The following is a 21,332-nucleotide window of genomic DNA, read 5'->3' on the forward strand; positions in this document are numbered from 1 at the left end:
CTGCAATTGACTGGCGACCAGTCCAGGGTGTACCCTGCCCCTTGTTCGATGACAGTTGGGATAAGCTCCAGCGACCCTGAGTGCAGTAAAGCGGCAGAAGATGGATGGATACTATTTCTTTTATTTATTATTTTATTTATATATTACTACTTAAATAGATATATACATTGGAGTTATGGTAACACGGCCCTATTCTTTCCTAGCTTCTTATAAGCTTTCTCCCTCTGTCCTATAAAGAAACTGCCTGCTAGTCGCTTTTTTTCTGTGACTTTGAGATTTTATGGCTGTAAAAGGTTAGTATCTCGAATGTGTCCAATACATTTTTTATTTCCTGTCTGTAGTATCATCAATGGATTTGCATTGCCTTTGAAGGCAGAACACAAACAGTTTCTGATGAAGGTACTCATCCCGTTGCATACAGCTAAAGGACTAGCCCTTTTCCATGCTCAGGTTTGAACCTTTTTTCTGTTGTTTTTTTGTTTTGTTTTGTTTTGTTTTTTGCTGCAAATAGCTGAATGTTTGACTGGAACAGATGGTTTAAAATGAAACAAATAACATTCAACAATGAGTTTAATTTAAATCTGTTGCCATATGAGGAGACTGTCTTCATTTAAGTACTTTAGCACCTCTTAGGGGCTTTGAAATGGAATTTTCAAAGATTTGTCAGAAAAAACATTTTAACTAGATATTGGTGATCTGTCTTGCAATTGTGGACTTGTGAAGGTCACAAAAATTTCTATATAATATCATACAGTTACAAGAAATCCATCCTGTGGAATGGTCTTTGTCTATGTCTCTCGCTTTCCATAAACCTGTCTCTGGGAAACAGATTTGTAAAAGCCATTTAACTCCCATGTCGTCCTTGCTTTATATAAGCTCCTACTATATGATTTTATTCTCTACTTAAGTCAAGATAAACTATCTGTTAATCGTGATGGTATTTTTCTTGTGTTTCACAGCTGGCCTATTGTGTAGTCCAGTTCCTGGAAAAGGATTCAACACTCACTGAGCCGGTACTTTAATATCTTACCTCCTACTCAAAGTGTAAAGCATGGAGCTTAAAATTAGTCTACACTGAATATCTGTTGTGGGTGTGTCCACCCACCTTGATAGATATTTAAAGACTTTTTTTTTATTTTGAGAAATACAGAGTTATCTGTTATATGTGCAGGTGATCCGTGGGCTGTTGAAGTTTTGGCCTAAAACCTGCAGCCAGAAAGAGGTAGCTTTCCTTGAAATGTTTTAGACATAAAACCAGTCATGCATGCCTTCTGTTGCTTCATCTTCTACATATCTCCTCCAATAAGGTTATGTTTTTGGGTGAAGTTGAGGAGATTTTGGACGTCATTGAACCTACACAGTTCAAGAAAATCCAGGAGCCATTGTTCAAACAAATCTCTAAATGTGTGGCCAATCCACACTTCCAGGTAGGCTCAAGTCAAGCAAAGCCAGTATTTGTTGCACATCTTTGAAATGTTACATGCAAAATACAGTGTAAAATAATGTAATCTTAGCACTGACAGCCACACCTCATATATTAGAAACCCATCAATTTGTTTAAATATCTTATTGACATTTTTCTCAACATTCTTTTCATCAGTGGCCTGCCAGTGGTGAATATAACTTGTGTCCTCATATCAACAAGCAAACACCATGGGTTTGACAGTCAGCAAATCTGAACATCACAATCAGCTTTAGGTTCAGAATTCAAACCTCCTTCTTCTTGTATCATTAAAACATCGAGGAGATTTAAGCTGTGTTCAGTTGAACTGTTAGACTTATTGCCCCAGTGAGACATCTTATTTAAGTTTTTCTATTAAATGTTGGGACTATCTGTTACTTAATATGTTTATGCCTGCTTGTTTTTTTGTCATTAATGCAATGATTTTTCAATAAAACATGAATGTGAATGAAGAGAAACACTACAGTTTCAGTCAGGCTCTTTCTACTTTTATGTGTCACAGGTAGCAGAGCGAGCACTGTACTTCTGGAACAATGAATACATTCTCAGCCTCATTGAGGAAAACATTGACAAGATCCTTCCCATCATGTTTGGTAGCCTGTACAGAATCTCCAAAGAGCACTGGAATCCGTGAGTACACTCTCTTACTAAAGTCTCATGAAATCTTTATTTCCAGGCAATAATACTGGTTCAACCACTTTTCCATGAAAACTTTTCACAGTCCTGACATTTTGTTGCTTCTAAGAAAATCGTATACATGATCATGAAACATTTCTAATCACCCAAAGCTCTATATCAATAGCAAGTGGACCTTTTAGCTCCGATGCTCCAATGACCTCAGAAAGTGCCTTGTTTTGCTTGTGTCTGCCAAAGATTGTATTTACACAACACATTGCAGTAGACAAAAGACAGTGTCATGGTGGCTTGATGTTGTATATTATAAATAGCAAGGTGCTCAGGTGATGCATTACCGATTCTGCATTAATTATGAATAACAGTTTTCCCTTGATTCAGTATGATTATGCTTTAATGAGAGTTCATCATTGTGTTATTCAAATACAAATGCTACCGAGTGACATTAAATTGCTTTGGCAAACTCAATTTTTGAATGATTTTCCATAAATGATTTTCCATAAATGTAACCATTTATGGGCCATATAGGCCATTGCTTCTCTAATAGTGGAACATATGTGAATTTGCTTATGGTGTATTAGCTCTATAGTGTAGGTTGTTTTTTTATTTTTTGCACTGAGCATGTGCACACACAGCACAATGCAGGCAATATGAAGTGCAGTCAACAAACCCTGAAGAGACACCATTGAAAAATATTTTACAGCTATGATAACAAAGGTGGTGAGAGACAGAGATAATGATACAAACAAAAGTCACAGAAATCTAAGACGAAGAAATATGACAAACCGTATGTAGCGCTTTGCTTCAATGTGACTATGGTGGGAGACGAGAAAAGACGGGTGTGTTTACACTGTCTAAAAATGTTAGCTGCAGACAGCATGAAGCCAAATAAATTAAGGCGTCACCAAAGAAATCACACCCCTACTATGCTGATAAACCGCTTGAGTTTTTTTAGCAAAATCATGCAGAATATTGCCAACAATCATTGTGCTTTGTGAAAGCTACTTCAGTAATCCAGTGAGGACTGTTATGTTAATAATGTTAATAAAGTTAATCTTTGTTGGGAGTTGATCTATATTTCTCTCTTTTTCTTTTCTTTAATGTTAATAAGGTTACAATGTTGTGCAGAGGTGTACATATAGCAATTTTATAGACAAATGACACTATTTGTTGTTGCGGAGGAGGGTGTGTGAAATGTTTTCTTCTTCCTAGGGGGGCGTAAGCGAAAATAATTTTGAAGCACTGCCATAGATAGCCAAAAAAACAGAAGTCTAAGAAAAAGTGTGCACAGTAACCTTACAGATGATGTACACATTTTCTCATTGCGATTTTTTTTAATTTTTTATTTTTTCTTCTCTATGAAGGTTAAATGATTTAAGTTTGGGATGTTCTTAAAATATAATTGGAAAATTTATAGAGAAGCTAAATTTTACTGTATCATCATTAACTTTTGCATATAATCAACTTTGTGTGTGTGTGTGTGTGTGTGTGTGTGTGTGTGTGTGTGTGTGTGTGTGTGCGTGCGTGCGTGCGTGCGTGCGTGCGTGCGTGCGTGCGTGCGTGCGTATGTGTATGCGTGTATGCGTGTGTGTGTGTGTGTGCTAACTGTTAAATGTTTAGGACGATTGTAGCGTTGGTCTACAATGTGCTGAAGACACTGATGGAAATGAACTGCACACTATTTGATGAGTTGACGTCCTCCTATAAAGTTGATCGGCAGCGGTATGTATTGCTCACTGTCTCTGCTACATTAGTGATCTCAAAACATACAAGCGTTAATTTTGTATAAGCTTATAAATATGCTAATTGTTCATGTCCCAGTGATAAATATGCTAATGACCATGGCAACTGCCTATTGAGGCTGTAGAAATATTGCTTGGTTATATATATCCAATTTTTGATCCAGATAATAATTGAGAATTTTTTGGTGTGTGTGTGTGTGTGTGTGTGTGTGTGTGTGTGTGTGTGTGTGTGTGTGTGTGTGTGTGTGTGTGTGTGTGTGTGTGTGTGTGTGTGTGTGTGTGTGTGTGTGTGTGTGTGTGTGTGGTCTATCCCTTCTGCTGCAGCCTACCTTCATGCTATAGGCTTTTGTAAAACAGGCATTGTTATTTGAAGTAGAACACATCACTGTGAAAAACTGAGACATCTTCAAAGCTGCGATGAGTTAAAGAAGCGTGTGTGGAAGCATAGAATGTGACATGTTTATTTCTATATGAAAGACCAATACGTTATCTTTATCTTTATATATATTTACCCATATTTTAAAAAGATTAAACATTTCTAATGAAATATCTAAACCCAAAAGAATAAACATATATAAACAAAATAGAAATACTGCTCATTTGTTCAATTTGTTCAATTTGTTCATGGTTCATCAATTGTGTTGTCCAGAGAGAAGAAGAGGGAGCAGGAGCGTGATGAGCTGTGGCAGAAGCTGGACCAGCTGAGGCTGGGCAACATCACACTGGTACAGAACAATAGCCACATGTTACAGACCGTCCACAACAATAACAACAACAGCAACAATAGTAATAATAATAATAATGACAACCAGGACCAGGCTGCTGAAGCTGCTTTTGTCGAAAAAGATGATGCAGAGCCTGCCATCGCCGAGGCAGCCAGTGAGAGCACCCTGTGTGCCAAATGACAATGGATGTCACGCTTTTTGATTCTATAACAGTTAGACAACGTGACGACAGTTAGACAACCGCCAGGAGAGGATTCACAAAAGTGGAAAAACACAAATTACACCTCAGAAGTATAATAAAATCTTAAACTTTGAATGCCAGCATTTTTATGGCAGAAAATGGATATAAGACTATTTTTGGATGTCAAAGTGTGGCTGCAACATGTAATTGATTTGTCTGATTTTTTTTTTCTATGTATGACACATGGAGAAAATAATGACTTGAATTCAGTGTTTCTGACTGTGCTGCACTTAGTCAAGCCGAATAGCTAATCAAAGATGTCTATTTTTTAGTGTGCTTGTTAATGTTGCTGCCAACCCTCGTGTGCAAATCATAAAGGAAGAAGGGACTGTAGCCTTTGGGAGCTAGTAAGGCAGACAGGATCAGACTCTTCCTAACGTGTTGTTTCGAGATAATGGAATAAGATATAGTCATACATGGTTTCATTGTAATAATTGTGATTAGTGTGTGTTTCAGATGTCGGTCAAATATTTTTTTTATCTGAAAAAAGGCAGTGGGGTAATACATTGCATTTATAAAGTGATTCACACTTAAACACTGAGAAAGAGCTTTCAAGCAACAAGCTATTTTTAGTCAGACTGGAATGAAAGTAACAGTTTAGTGATTTGAGGAATGTTAATTTTCATCTTGCTCAAAAAAAAAGGTTTATACCTTTGTCATGTCTGTATATTAAATATGATGCTACCTCCTATAGCTGGTTACCTTTGCTTTGCATAAAGATTAGCATTTACCAACCAGCAGGCATAATTAATTTAGCTTGTTTCTTTCATCCTAACATAAAAGTGTAATCATGGATTACAATTAAGTAAGATATGTCTGCAGCAGCCCCAACCCCCATAAAACTGCAAATGTATTAAGGGAACATGCAAAAAAAATATTTGATTCCTAGAATTATGATGATCTTCATGTCTTCTTTTTGTTCTTTTGTTGTTATTTTTAATGACTGCCACATGAGATTTTTCCACGTTTCCAGTCATTTTGCCTATACTAGGAATCTGATGAGTCATCTGGACATCAAACTCAACAAAGAATTAGCTGTAGATAAACAAACAAACAAACAAATTCATAATAATAATGACATCAGAAACCCACGATGCTCTTGTTTTTTTTGTTTTTTGGTTTGGATTTTTTCCTCCCTTTACAGGAAAAATATTTTTTTATGTTGCTTAATTCTGCTTAAGATGGGATGCTTGGCTGTATTGTACATTTGTTGAGTGCATATATGTATGTGTTAGTTTTGAGGTTACTTACAGGGATATGCCACTCAATTTAAAGGGAACTTATTATGTTTTCATCTATTTAATGTTAAGATGTCAGATTTTTAAGGTGAAAAGTAAAGAGATGGGAGATAGATATTTTTTTCTGGGTAAAGTGGCACAGAAGGAATTTATTAAGTCAAGCAAGGCGGGAGAATAAATTTCCTTTTAAGATTTTATTAACTTTTACTTTTTCTGTGGTCTGTCTCTGTGGTAACAGCTTTGGAACAGGAAATGTTCTCTTGATGCAAAAACTATACACTTATTTGGGTTCTAAAAATTAAAATCCCAAGGGGTTATTTTTAGATTAAAGTTTTTCCCAGTCATGCTGATCACACCAACAGCCACTTTTGTGTCCAAAAGCTGATATTTTTGTTGAAATCTTGTCGTGGCAACTGAACTTGAATTTCTTCACTTGAAGTTTAACCCCTCATCCGAGAGGCTTTTTCGGTTCTAATGACCTTTTCGGAATATAGCCGAAGAAGCCTCTCGGAAATGGCTTCAGGTGATGAAATTCAAGTCCAGTTGCCATGACAAGAAGATTTCAACAAAAATATCAGCTTTTGGACACAAAAGTGGCTGCTGGTGTGACCGGCACCACTGGGAAAAAGTTTACTCTAAAAATAACCCTGGATGGCTGATAGCTCAACAGACATGTTGGGAGCTGATAGTTCAAGATAGGATCACCTCCTGCAGTGTTGTAGTTTGGAAATAGAATGGTGTTCCCTCTAAACCTGAGTGGCTGCCCTCCCTGTTCCACTTCTTATTTCAAGTCCAGTGTCTCTGATGCCTTTCTGTCAGTACTGCATTCCTTCGTCTGTGACTTTACACATTTGGGGAACCTGTTTTTGTAATAGCAGATCTTACTCGGGTTTCACCGTGAAATAAAGTCTATTTTATCTTTCTCAAAGCACGACTCTTCTCTTGTATTGTCAGTGCACTCAATTCCAGTACATCATTCTAGCCAACAGATGTCGCCAAGAGATGCTGTCCTGTTGCAGAGCTGCTTTTAAGTCAGTCCAGTCAAACCCGCCGTCTGGCATGTGACTTTAAAACTGAAAGGCCCTGTGCTCGCACCCTAGTTGGATCACTGTAACCCAAATCATGTTTTTATTATGTTGAATAGAGCTAATGAATTTGAGTTATGCCGTATTAACTCATAACTTAATTTTATTCCAGATCAGGGAATGATAATATGAATTATTAATGAGTTAACTGATTTAACGTAGACCGGTGAAATGGTGGTCAATACAAAGAGGACTGACCATGACTGTAAATGTTTCCTCCCAAGTAATTTGGCTTTCCCGGGTGTTATTGTAAGTCTGTTGCTGAGGTGAGTGACTGAAGAGGAAATAACAAGAAAGGAATGGATTGCGAAGTGAAATAAAAAGGAATGCTCTGCAGGTGTGGACTGATGCTAAAAAAGCTGCATCATCTTCTCCTGTCACCTCGGGCTGGCTGGATGGATGGATACAACTTCTTTGGACACTCTGCTTTTTACATGTTCTATTTAATTATCATTTTTACTTTTGTGGCAGTTTGTTTTAGTCTGAGCCAAAGTTGCAAGGGGAGGAAGGAAAGACAGGAATGCAATCAAAACAAACTCACATGGGTAAGCATCCTCTGATAGAATGTGCAGCTGGACTTCATTTTATTCCATTTATTTCCCTTTTTCACCTTCACTTTAGGGGTGAGTGGGTGGGGGTGCTGTCGAAGATGCTGGGCTGAAGTTCTTCTGGGCTCTCTGCTGGTCATCCCGTAGATGTACTCGTAACCACACAGCGTTACCATGGCGACCCATTCGACGGTATAAAAATCAGTGAACGCCTTTCCACTGAGAGAGAGGTTTTCACCTTTTTTGTTTTGTATTTTATTCCCCAACCTAGCAGCAGCAATTGGTACAACCAATGCCTCTGAAGTCCACGGCAGAGAACCGGACCAGCTCGCCATTCACCTCCAAACTGACCCCGGCCGCTGACATATGTGTGGGACTCGCCATCCTCGCTGTCGGTACGTGCACGACTTCTCCGGTTCCATACGCACAGTAAATGCACCGTCTGTCCCACGTTAACTTAAAAACAAACATTCCAAAAAAAAAAAAAAGATTTTTTTTCTTGTTTTTTTTTTTTTTAAATTTCTTTTTAATTGTTTTTTTTTTTTAATTTCTTTTTAATTGTTTTTCTTTTTTTTTTTAAATTATAATCAGTTCGATTCTTCTTGTAAAGCCGGATAATTCGAATTAAAAATGTTAGAATCCGGTTGTTCGAGGCAGAGCAAGATCCGTCCTCGGATCCTCAGACAGAGCAGCTTTCGGCGGAGAGACAGCAGAGAAATCAAATCTCACTCTAAAGTTTGCACAACATTTAAACCAGGTACAATTCAAGATCTTATCATTCGGACATCCTCCTCTCACAGGTGTGTACACGTGCTGTCACTATTTTGAGTCATTTCCGAAGTATGGTCAAGATAAATGTATGTGATTTGGCTTTAAAAGTGGTGTAGTGTTTGATGAACAGCCTTTCTGAAAACAATCAGAGTAGGATGGCTATAAAATGAAGAAATATGTAATTTTCTAATCCCCACCTTTCTATGTAAACAATATTGAGCGGATATTTCGATCATGAAAATCTTATTGACTATAAATGTTGGATATTTTACAGCACATTTTCATTGTGTATTGATGTATTTGATACTTAAATTGCAAAGTGTATTGTTGCATCTATTTATGATTTTACCCTTTGACATCACATGCATTTGTGGGTCCTTTAAATGCACTTGCAAGTTATGTTATTTATTTTACATGAACAATGTACCAAATACATCATTCATGCATGCATTCAAGAATCATTTTCTGCAATGTAAGTTGTTGATGGCATGAGAATATATATATACTGTGAATATTACGATGCACAGGAAAAGTTGCTCATTACAAATTGACTTATTTATACATTTGTTTTGTTTTTGGTAATTTCTTCTCTCTGGTTTTAGTTATATTTTTTGTAGTTTTTGAGTTTAGTCTACTGTAAGTCCCTCACCAGGATGCAAGTGAATTCCACCCTTGTTTGCGTTGGCCTGAATTGCACTTTTTGTCTGAATTGTACTTTTTGTTAGTTGCTTTGGATAAAAGCGTCTGCCAAATGACTGTAATGTAAATGTAATGTAATGCCATCACTTGTTGGGCTGACTGTTAACAAAAACGTAAACATTAGGAAACATTCAAATCTTTGAAATTGAATAAATGATGGTTATGTTTTTTACATATACAGTATGTTCCATTGTGGAGTTTTTTTTTCTTGTGGTTACTGTATTTGTGTTCCATAGAGATCTACAAAGAGATGGTGGTTTGAGTTGTCTGGGGGGGTGGAGCTCATGGTATGAGTCATTTAAATTGTCATAGTTACTGGATTAAGTTTGAGGAGGATGTGTCTGCAATCCCAATGATTAATGTTGATCTGACTGTGGGGTTTTAGGTAAATGTGAGGGAGGAGCCTTGACCCCCATCTGCAATGCTCTTTCAAGACAACCATTAACATATTTTTGTTTTTTGCTAGATGGATGTTACTTAGGAACACTGTCACTAGAACATCACCTGTCGTCTTAAATTCCTTTAACTGCAGACGCAGATGCTTCTATTTTACTATATTTACATTTACTTTTCCATATTTAAATGACAATAAATTGATCTGTAAGCTTTTATGTGTGACTGGGCATTTTTGCATGACCTTGTGATGTTTGTGCGATGTTAAATGATCAACACCCTTCACTGCAATTATTGCAGTTACAGCTCCGGTCATGTTCTGAGCAAACTGTATTCTATCTTAACAACTGTGTCATTCATACATGTTGTATGTCTAAATCAGGATAGGATGGTGGATGTTGTCTTCAATTTCAAACATTTCAAGTAAACATATATAACAAATGATTTTATCCTGTTATCTAGCAACTGCACAAGAATTTTGGTTGTATGCTTGTCACATTGGTCTCCAACTGCAGAGACACAGGTGTGTATGTGTGTATGTGTGTGTGTGTGTGTGTGTGTGTGTGTGTGTGTGTGTGTGTGTGTGTGTGTGTGTGTGTGTGTGTGTGTGCGTGTGTGCGTGCGTGCGTGCGTGCGTGCGTGCGTGTGTCCAGCTGTGTGTTTTTATGTTTATTTGTGTGCCCGTGTGTCATAAGGGTGAAATACTTGCATTCATTTCACCTGTTTTCAAATTAAATCAATGTTTTGCCTGACAGTTCCTACCAACCCAAGTTATCAGTCAATAATTGTTGTGCTTATCAATGACAGTAATCAATGTCCTTTATTCTCTCTGTAGTTTTGCTGTCTGTTCTGGGCAATGGGCTGGTTCTGGTGATCTGCTATCGCAGGAGGAAGAAGATGGTTGGCTCTGAGCTGCTGTGCGTCAACTTAGCCATGGTTGACTTCCTTTGCTGCATCTGCTTCTACCCACTCTCCATCCTGTCATCCCTCCACCATGCATGGCTGGGAGAAAACATCACCTGTGTATACTACGGCCTGGGCTGCTACATCTTTGGACTGTGCGGCATGTTCACCATAGCAGCCATTAGCATCATCCGCTACCTGAAGACCTGCTACCGCCTGGTTTATGGTGGGTTTTTAGATGTGTTGCGGGAGAGGAGAGAATAAAGAGAGTGGATAGATGAATGTCTTAAAATGCTCATTCATTCATTCATTCATCCATCCATTCATTCAACACTTGGGATCACAGAGGGTAGGATTCTATCCCAGCTGTCACTGTGAAGGAAAGGGGGTTCACCCTGAGCCAGTCGCTAGTTGATCACAGGGCCATAGATAGAGACGTAAACCGTTCACACTCTGATTCACACATTGGGGTAATTTAGAGTCTTCAATTAACCTACTGCATGTTTTTGGATTGTGTGGAGGAAACAGAAGGACCCGGATGAAACCCACCCAAAAACGGGGAGCGCATGCAACCTCCACACAGAAAGGCGCCCCTGTCAGAATCCAACAAAACCTTGCTGTTATGTGGAAGCACTAACCACACCAATGCCATGCTGCCCAATTCCTTAATTGACAAATGGATGGTGGCCTATTGTTACATTAAAATTTGCAGTGTAGTTATGTGGATTCAAAACAATGACAATTTGTGCTTCATTTCATCTGAATGTGGTTTGCATGAAATATTTGTATAAAGTGGGTTTCTGCTTAAGACTGGCCAGAGACACAAGTTATAAAGATTTCATTAACTGTGCCCTAACAAGCTGAGAGAGTCATCGCTGGCTGGTGTTCACAGTCACAGGTGAATCCTTTCAACACCAGACTCAGGGTTTCAGTCTAGGCCAGTTATGGCATATTTCTGCTGCGAGAACAAGTGAATTTTCCCCCCCAGCTGTAAAACCTGGCTGTGTGTCATTTCAGATAAATGGTTCAGTAAATTCTGTTAGTTTTTCTGTGTTTTTTTCCTGCTTTCTTCATCATTCAGGCAGATTCAAGAGAAAAGATGTTGCTTGATTAAGCTTTCCTGAGAAGCCTTAGACCTTTGTTTAGTTCTTGTCATTTCTTGTCTCTATATGAATCTTTACTATCCTCACATCCAAAGCGTTAGTTTTGATAGGTAATGTACATATCTGAAAAAAATGATCTAATATAATCTTTCATCACTAAATAAACACCAACTGACTTCTTCTCCTTGTTTTCTTCTTCTTCCCTGTAGCCGTGTGGCTGGAAGGAGCCAATATCCGAGTAGTATGCTGCAGCATCTGGCTGGTAGCCACTGTGTGGTCCAGCTTCCCTCTGTTTGGCTGGGGCGAGTACGTCCCCGAGCCCTATGGTTTGTCCTGCACCATCGCCTGGAGGGGATACCATACCTCAGCAAAGGATGCCTTCTATGTCATCTGTTCTTTCGCCTGCTTCACTCTGGTCCCTGTCCTGTTTATCATCATTTCCCAGTGTCAGATTCTCTACAAGGTTTCCCGCTTCTCTTACTCTCTGGCTGCAAGAGGCATCAACAACAACCTGCGGCGTACTGAAAGACGTCTCTCCATGGTGAGTTTACTGTTAACAGAAATGTCTTGTGTCCTGAATTTCCGGTCCAACGGGGGGGCAAAGGAATCTTTAGATTTAATCTGTAGATTTTTCTTGTCGAATGTCGAAGCTGCGTTTACATGGAATCAGGCAGATGGACCGGCCCTCCTGGAGGAAACAGGATAAACATAGTCAATTAAAATCCGCTTTAACAAAATCATATAGGATGGAATAAAATATCTCAAGTAAGAACTTTTATGTAGTTGTCGTAGTCAAGCATAGAGCTGTAAAATGCACTTTTGGCTTGAGATTTTGGCACAAACTTTCATTTCATTTCAAAGGTAATCAATTCCTTCCCAGCTATGATGGAAACGGCACTTTGTGTTTGTCTGACCTCCTTCCATTCAGACATAGTTTGTAAGGAACTGCTCGGACCTGTATCACCTTCCAAAACTTTTTCGCCAAAACCGCATGGGTTACAGGTTTGGGCGCCGGACGCAGAATCTGTAGAGACATGTGTGATGTGTGACATCGTGTCATGTCTTCTTTCTCCTCCAGATGTTTTTCTGCATTAGTTTGGGTTTTGTCCTTGCCTGGGCACCATACGCTATCGTATCCTTCCTCTTTATTTTTCACAAAGAGAACGGGTACATGGCTCCCGAGGGCTTTGTCTTCCCAGCTCTCTTTGCCAAAAGCTCTCACATCTACAATCCTTTCATTTACTTCTACTTCAACAAGACTTTCCAACGGGAACTGCGACGTTTGCTTCTCTATTTTTATCAAAAGCTAAGAGGGAATCAAGTGGGTGTTCACATCCCCACAGACCACCAGGTTCCGTATCCCATCCACATTCAGCTCCAGGAAAGACGAATTGTGCAAAAGACCTTTGGACTGTCTCATGACAACACAAACAGCAAAAGTAAAACCCGAGGCAAGGATGCTCACAACAGCGGTACCTGTGCCCACGGCAGACAGGTGTACACCTGCTGGGGCTCAACGCCAAAGAATGCCAAAATGGCCTTAGAAAACAACCCCATCAAAAACTCCATGCCAGACTCTATATGACTTTCACGCCATCACACTGGATGGATGGAGTGCACGTTCAGGAGAGGAGTGAACAATGCAGAGCCGATGGGTGTCACCGCTTATTGCAACAAATGACAATCTTGAATACATGGATACTTTAGCAAATGTAGCAAAAATATATAATGAGCAAGAGTGGCAGGATGGTTTTCATTTAGCAGTGAGAGATTTTATAGTGGTAATCTATTTTACCATGGACATTGCATTAAGAAAAAACAAGCAGGTAGTCACATTGTATGGTGTTTACACAAAAAAAAAAAAAAACAACGAACATGCAAACAACAAGAATAAAGCTGCAAATGTCATGTTTAATTTTATGGTTAGTAGAAACCCATTAAGCTAATCTGTTAGGGCTCTCTTGACACTTTCTGCACATTTGACAAAGAAGGTGTTTGATTTTGGTACAAAACACTGCTCATTATTGCTCATAATTACTAATTGTGAATTTTTCACTGTATTTTCTCTTTAACAAGCAAGCGATATTACTCACTCGAATGAGCTCAATGTAGCGATGATTTCTGCGAAGCGGGAGCAGTGCTTTCTGTTTTCACTGTGAATACTGATCCTTCAAATATATCACTTAATATGGCTTACCTCTATGTTTGCATAATTTCTGTACTTACAGTATGTATTACATTTTGCTGGTAATACTGACTAAGCAGCCCAGGGATGACTTTTCTACCACAATTATACTGAAAGAAGCTTGAATTGTATGCAAGACAGACCATTCATCTGTCTATTGTGGCTATTTGATGATTTGTTATCTCTAACCATGTAAGGAAGTCTCATTTTAATTCAGACCACGGTTTAATTTCTTGTTATTTGACAGCCGTGCAGATAAAGAGGCCGATAATTCCCTCACAAATGAGAATCATTAACAATTTTATTTCTACTTCTTCAATCCATGTTATACAGGCCACTATTCATTTTTCGGGTGCTCCTATGTCTTAGAGTTTTAGTAATTACAGGGGATTGATTTTGTTTTTGTTGTGCTGGCTGTGGATAACAATCACGTTATCAAGTTGTTAGCTATGACTGATAACACACTTTAGTAATGCAATTTCAAAAGAATGGGATGCTGATTTTCTAATTTGCTTCGTATTGGTCTGTTAAAGTAATGTCCTGGTGATTTGTATCCCAAAAATGGCAATTAAAAATGTTTTTAGCTCTTGAGTTCTATTAGAATGAAGAGAGTATTCATAGCTGAGACATTTGACATTGACAGTGCTTCATGACATTTTCTCTCCCCTCATTGTCTTGTCACTCTAACAAATCCAGTTCCAGCTTGACATATGCAAGTGTTTTGACACACATGCTCTACAGTAATCTGTTGCAGAGCCAATCCTTTCAATGTCAACATTTTAATTGTCAGCAAAAAGCATCATGAGCAGAAATGCAACATAAAATGCTCTGAAACAGAAATTACCATTCTTAACATGTTAATCCAAGGATAGTCATTAACAAAGATAGTCCTACAGATATCATAGTGCTGTATAATTCATCCAAAAACTCAGAGAAATTTTGAGCTCTGGGAGAATCCATACAGTACACTCAGTCAAGAGTGTGATCAAATATCAAAGAATCATCCTAACCAGGACACTCTGCTGTCCATGGTTGGTACTTTAGAGGAAATAATTAATCAGCACCTACATGTAGCCGAACGCCAGTGTATCAAAATAAACATTGATATGGATATGATGTGATATGGATATACTGGGCCGCCGCATATGCCTGTAGAAATACTTTTTCATATATCTTGCTCCAGTGTATCTGTGTGTCTTAACAGCTGTGCACCTTATAGTGATGTTTTCAGACCCTTTGAATTGCCCTGTTGTCAAAATGTATTGAAAGTTTAATAAACGCACATGAACAAATTATATTGTCCTGTCCTTCTCTAATGATACACATACATAAGTAAGCAGGTGTTTTATTCTTTTTATTTCAATGTGTCAAATTTCTTCAAAGGTATACAATTTCTTGCAGCTGAATAATTTTTGGCCAGAATTTTGGCTGGTTTGCATTAAAGCTTGAACCAAGCAACACTTTGCTCCCTGATTATTGGGCTAATACATTTTTTTAACTTAACTACTACCTCAAGATTTACAGCCTTGGTTTAACTTTATCCTTCAACAGCATAGCTTACATATTTTCTCCAGTGAAAGAAAAGATTGAAATACCTGTTACTTGTGGAATTTAAGCCATTTTTTCATTGAGTTAAATATGCAAAAACCTGGTATTTTTTACAGGACAATCATAGGCCAGTGAATAGCTCTATTTGAGCAGAAATTAACTTTGATGAGGAAAATTATGCTGTGGTCTCAGAGAACTTAAAGCTCTGCCGAAAAGCATTGTCTCTGGTTTATTCAAGTTCTCTGGGACTAAAGGAGTGGATACATCTTTGACAGCCTTAACGACATCTTCAGTCTGACCAACTTCAGGATTGGCTGTCATTTTGAAACCACTTACAGACTGTTGATGGAAAAAAAATGTTTCAGAGGCTAATTTTTATCCTGCCGCTGCAGGAGGAGCTTGGCGATCCTTGGAAATGGAAATGTTTGCATTTGATTGAAAGACAGCAAAAAAAAAAAAAAAGTGATGACTTTTGTCAAAAGCTGAAGTGATTTTACAGAATACAATTTATATTATATGTTAATTTCAGGACAAATGAAAATTCAGGGGGTCAAATTTAAAACAGATAATGATCATCATATTACAATTACAGCCATAAGATGAGTCATTATCATCACACTTATGAACTACCTAAATAAATAACCATTGACTGTTTCATTTTCCAAACTGGGCAATTATGGGTCTCCAATCTGCTGCATGTTTTTAACTGTGGGAGGAAACCTGGGAAACCCATGCAAACTCATGTTATAACATGCCAGCTCAACACAGAAAGGCTCTCTGTCAGAATCAAACCACTGCTACTGTGCCGCACACACACCTACCTATGAGGTGATGATGTATTACAGGACAATGCAATGGAACTGAAATGGCAAATGAAATTCATCTGTTAGTCCCAAGTAAAGGAAAAAACAAATGAATGTAATCTGAAACACATGTTGGAGCACTTTATAAAAGGACATGAAAACTCTTCAAGGCTCAAAAAAATTGTTAGTAGATAAAAAAAAAAAAGATAATGCAAAAATTGGGGAAAATGTGACACGGTGGCAGCAGAGAAATTGTTTCTGAGGACAATTTTGAGGTGGCATTTACTGCGGGGCTCGTACAAGAATCATTTCATTTGTATTCCTGTGGCATTCAATCAATGATTGTGACAAGAAATTAAATTTTCCTTGGTAAAAAAAAGAGAGGAACAACATTAAACGTACATTTAGAGTGAAAAACTTTTTTTTTCTTTTGTCTTAACTGACAAGTGTGCCTTCAAAATATTATTGACACATGGTTTTATTCCTAAATGGATCAGGCCTCTTAATATGGAATTACTAAGAAAGAAGAGGCTTTGTTGTATTTGCATTACTAAAAAAAAGTCGGTACCCAAGTTTGGGTCTCGTATCAGATAAATAATGAAACCCGCTACAGAGAAGAGGTCCAGCATTGAACTCAGTGGGGCTCAAATAATAACCTCATCCTAAACACAAGCAAGACCAGGGAGATGGTTGTGGATTACCTGAGGTCCAGAAGAACAGCACACGCTCCTCTCCACATAGATGGGGATACAGTGGAGCGTGTTCAGGTTCCTGGGCATCCACATCTCATCCGACCTGACCTGGGCCACTAACAATCTCGATATCCCAGCAACTGAGGAAGAATCTTCTCCTCTCACCTGCTCATTAAGTTCTATAAATCTACAATAGAAAGCATTCTCTGTCGTAGCACTACAGTGTGGTTTGGTGGCTGCACGGCACGAGACAAAAAGGACCTGGCTGGGTGGTGGTGAAAACAGCGCAGGGCATAACAGGATACATTTTCCCGGATCTGGGCTCTATCTACCATCCCTGGGTGCAGAAGAAGGCCAAGAGCATTGCAATGTATCCCTCCCACCCGGGAAACAGCCTGTTCATGCCGTTCCCATCAGGAAAGCAGTACAGGACAATAAATACATCTCAACTGAAAAACAGCTTCTACCTAATCCCCCCCCCCTTGCAAGCTACCACATCCCATCCCCTAGCAGAGGCCTCACACTCACACCTGGCCCCTACCTGTTCAGCCACACACAAATACAATGGCCTGCTGACAACCACTCCATCCTCAGACCCCTGCAGAGACAATACCTTGCACTAAACTGCACTTTATCAAAAGGTATAATTTGTCCATTATTAACCCCTTGTGGGGAATTCCGTTCTCTGCAATTAACCCGCCATGGATGAACCAGCTGGAGAGCAGTCATGGGTTCAATGTCTTGCTCAGCAACACTTCAAAACACTAGGAGGAGCCGGGAATCGAACCAAGAATGTTCGGTTCCAAAGATATATCACCCTTCATGCCATTCGCAATATGTATATAACTGCACACTCTGTATATACTGTAAGTTGTCCGTCTATCTATTTTTATTTTTATCCTATGCATACTCTGAGCCAGGAGCTCTCATTGCAAAATGTCACCATGTCTGCACAATGACAATTAAAAATCATGATTCTTGATCCTGATCTTATAACTACACTAAGCACAATGTTACATTTCAAAGACGGACCTTGGTATAAGATCAAATGTAAAAAGAGTGTATAGAGTGTCCCAGTAGATAATGATAAGCTGGCATTTCATTGCCTGACAGTCATTCCACGAAGACATCTATGAACATTTATCATTTAATAATGTCATCAAAGAAGTAGTTGATCCAAGACAGTCATCCTTAAATTTCTATTCAAACAATACTAATTTTAATGTGTATTTTATTTAGTATTTCAACATTTGACAACAATCCTTAATGCGTATTAACAAAAGGACAAACGCACATTTGTGTTATAAAGCACATCCGAAATCATATGAGCTTTCTACACAAGATGGAAGGAGGGGAATATACTTCTAACAACATTATCTCCGACACTCTGCAGAATTTAGTAACGTACGATCGCCCTGTGGATTTTAATACCAAAGGTTCTGAATGATCTTGTGCAGGAAAGCCTGTCTTTAAAATGTCCTGGAAAAAACAGCTCAGCAAGAGACATTTACTCCCTTCACAAATAGCACTATTAATACCTTTGACACAGATGGGGGAATGGTCGAAATGGCATTTGTTATGTTGTTCATTCAGATTTGAAGAGATTATGGTCCTATTTATTCACTGATTATACACTGATTTTCAATCAGGTGGTTGGTTTCAAACTAACCATAAACATTTTAAAAGGCAAAATTCTATTTCTGTCCATTTACTCCAAGCACTTCAAACTTGTTATATCTGTTTAAAGGTGCAAGTTGACATTTTCACACAATATTCCTGGAACTAAGCCTGGCAATTTGCTGGAGCGGTGCGAGGCCACAGGGATCTGACCCAGGCTGAAAGACAAACGGTTATTATTAGATTTTGGCATGAAGAATTTCGAAAATCATTTAACATCAAACAAAATCGAAATAAAAAAGTAAAGAAATAAAAATAATGTTCAAAAATCCACATTTAAGAATTTAAAAAATAATATCAATAATATTATTAATAATAATAAAAATAATATAGTCTATGTGATTCCTTTCCAAATTATGTGTAGTTCACTAAGAGGTGATTATCTATCAGCATATCATCATATTATCGCATGCAACATTTGAATGACAGTTCTATATATCTAATAGCAAAACACAGCATGGGTTTAAGGAGCTGCACTCAAAAAATACATCAACTTGTTCATATACTGTCTATCTACGTGAGGAAAGGGAATGTCGGCGAGACCCTGGGCCTCATGGGCACGGCTGGCACGGCATCTCACCCTTGTTAGCCTGGAAATGAGGACGAGGCATCGGGGCCCGATGGGACACACAGTGATCTCATTATGAAACAGAGGGATGATGGAGGTGGAATGGATAACTGTTTTTGCATAGAATTAGAAGAGGGGGTGTCTCAGCGCCCCCGCCCCCCCCTTTGTGTACCAGCTGGGTCTCAATTGTTCAGACCCTCATTAGTACCACTTAGTAGAGGCTTTTCTGGAGAATAGACGGCATCTCTCTGCAACTCCTCCTCTTTTTTATTTGCAGCAGTGCCCTAAATGTTGGTCGACAAATTGCTTCAATTGACGACCAACAAAGTACCAGCTGACTTCTCAAGAGCACATCGGGCGGTTGAGATCTCGCTCTGAGACATCGGGATGGACAATCCAGAGCGTGGAATCACAGCGATGAGGAGAGGAAGCTACGATGATGCTGCAGCCTCTCTGCGTCCTGTGAGTATTGATCCTCCACCCTCTTGCATAGGTTAACAGATTCAACTGGTAAATGTCACTGAGCACTACTGAATCTACAACATCCTATTAAGAGCAATGAATCTGAAAACACCATTGGAAAAACCTGCGTTTAGTAATTATAGGGAATTGTGTGAGACAGGGCGTGGTTAAGAGAAATACCTATTCATCATGTAGTCGAAGACAGAGTTCATTATGAGGAGATGGATAATGTGATTTTCCGCCTTTTTTCCAGTGTGATGGAGAGGTGTCACACAATCTGTTGCCTCTCTGAAAAGTCCCATCAGCTCTGTCTGCAGAGGTTTCTCAGTGCTACATTGCACTTGGCAAGAAAAAGGGGTATTGATAGAGCATTGCAGTCGGACAGTGTACATACGTGTGTTAAAACCGTATCATTAATGACCCTCTTAATTCCAACCTTGGTAAATGCGTTTGGTTTGATGAACCTAGATCTGAAATTTGTTTTGTGTCAGAGTTACTGGGATTAACATATCTAGAATAAGAGTACCACATCCCTCTTGTGTTGTGCTTGAGTGGAGGGTCTGGCCGGAAATAGGAACTAATACAAGTGACATCAGGTCATATATATCACATGTGACCGACGCTAGTTTCATGGTTCATGCTCCACTTTAGACACTCTTGGTATGGAGACACGCTCTTTGTATTGGATTTCATCGGTAAATACGGCATAAAGCTCTTAACCTGGATGCCCCATGTCAACATTTTCAATCAGGAAAATATATAGCACAGCATAGCACTGGCACTTGATAGGTTTCCTGTCTTACATATTTCAGGCGTTAATACTGAGCTGTGCCTATCAAGGGGATATTTAAATGGATATCCTGTGGTGCTTAATATATGCAAATTGTTGGATAAATGGGTATATAGGCTGAAATTTAGTTTCCAATATGTAAGGTGGGATGGGAGGCACTTTAGCGAGGCAATCTTTTTCTAATGGCCTAACAGTCATGTTCAAGTGATCCTGCAGCAATAAAGCAGCAGAAAAGCATTTATTATGCCGCGCATACAGAGACAGTTATCAAAACATGGAGGAGCTAAGCCCACTTGGTGGTTGGCCTGTCTATGTTCAACCCATGTAAAAATAAAGTAAAAAAAAAAAAAGTAAAAAGCTTGGTTTTATCCAGGCTCAAGTTCTTATATATGCGAATATCTCTATCTATCTGTGACTAACTGAGCATCAGTATTCAGACCTGGGCAAATGTAAATCTGTAAGTAAAGAAAATTTATGGAACCACTAGAACTTTACCCATCAATGCAACAATCTGTGTCTGGCTGTATCATATTCAACTTCCAGCAAGGAGAAAATAGGTAGATAATTGTTACAGTCGTACCTGATTTATTCCTGTTTAAATTTCTATCAAATTTCTATTAAATTTCTTCTGCTTTATCCCAGTTTGCAGATCACCCAGCATTTATGCCACAAGAGTGACATAATCGAAGATCTGTTTGTTCTCCTTTGCCACACAGTCTTGAGGGATTTTCTGTCTGGAGGGGATGATAAATGAATCTAAAAAAAATTGTAGTCGTAGTAACTCTACAATATATCAAATCAGTTTGGTGCCTTAGTCATTATTGAAGTGGAAATAAATACACATGAATGTTTGGATTGTGCGACAGAAACACAATTGTTCAGTATTCACTTTTTGTCACATTTCTTGGCATATGTAAGTGCACTTTAAGATTAGCCTGTATGTTAATTAAGAATATATGTCTGTACAATATGTGCAAATATTCAAAAGAATCTCCAGAATTGTGAAAAGGATTTGAATTATATTAGCATGTGAGCGGAAATTTGGAGCAGAAGATGCACTGGTA

The 21,332-nt window shown here is 38.6% G+C and overlaps 2 protein-coding genes across 3 annotated transcripts in view; both read left to right on the forward strand.

Moving 5' to 3' along the window:
* ppp2r5a (protein phosphatase 2, regulatory subunit B', alpha isoform) overlaps positions 1-6,969 on the forward strand; it is a 32,556-nt gene extending 25,587 nt beyond the window's left edge. For both annotated transcript variants that reach the window (XM_086167015.1, XM_086167014.1), the window contains 7 exons: positions 342-450; positions 960-1,013; positions 1,172-1,222; positions 1,308-1,427; positions 1,965-2,092; positions 3,716-3,817; positions 4,487-6,969. In XM_086167015.1, the coding sequence (XP_086023141.1) occupies positions 342-450; positions 960-1,013; positions 1,172-1,222; positions 1,308-1,427; positions 1,965-2,092; positions 3,716-3,817; positions 4,487-4,742 (820 nt within the window). In that variant the 3' untranslated portion in view covers positions 4,743-6,969. The remainder of the gene's footprint in view (positions 1-341; positions 451-959; positions 1,014-1,171; positions 1,223-1,307; positions 1,428-1,964; positions 2,093-3,715; positions 3,818-4,486) is intronic.
* Positions 6,970-7,951: 982 nt separating this feature from the next.
* The window catches only part of LOC147222918 (uncharacterized), a 28,769-nt gene continuing 15,388 nt past the window's right edge, over positions 7,952-21,332 (forward strand). Inside the window, exons 1-6 of the mRNA XM_086167604.1 lie at positions 7,952-8,069; positions 10,373-10,666; positions 11,753-12,084; positions 12,622-13,112; positions 19,294-19,343; positions 19,417-19,478. Of these exons, the coding sequence (XP_086023730.1) occupies positions 7,967-8,069; positions 10,373-10,666; positions 11,753-12,084; positions 12,622-13,112; positions 19,294-19,343; positions 19,417-19,478 (1,332 nt within the window). The 5' untranslated portion in view covers positions 7,952-7,966. The remainder of the gene's footprint in view (positions 8,070-10,372; positions 10,667-11,752; positions 12,085-12,621; positions 13,113-19,293; positions 19,344-19,416; positions 19,479-21,332) is intronic.

Source organism: Fistularia commersonii, chromosome 20, assembly GCF_037954325.1.
Source record: "Fistularia commersonii isolate RoL2024-O1a breed Wild chromosome 20, RoL_Fcom_v1.0, whole genome shotgun sequence".
NCBI classification, from domain to species: Eukaryota; Metazoa; Chordata; class Actinopteri; order Syngnathiformes; family Fistulariidae; genus Fistularia; species Fistularia commersonii.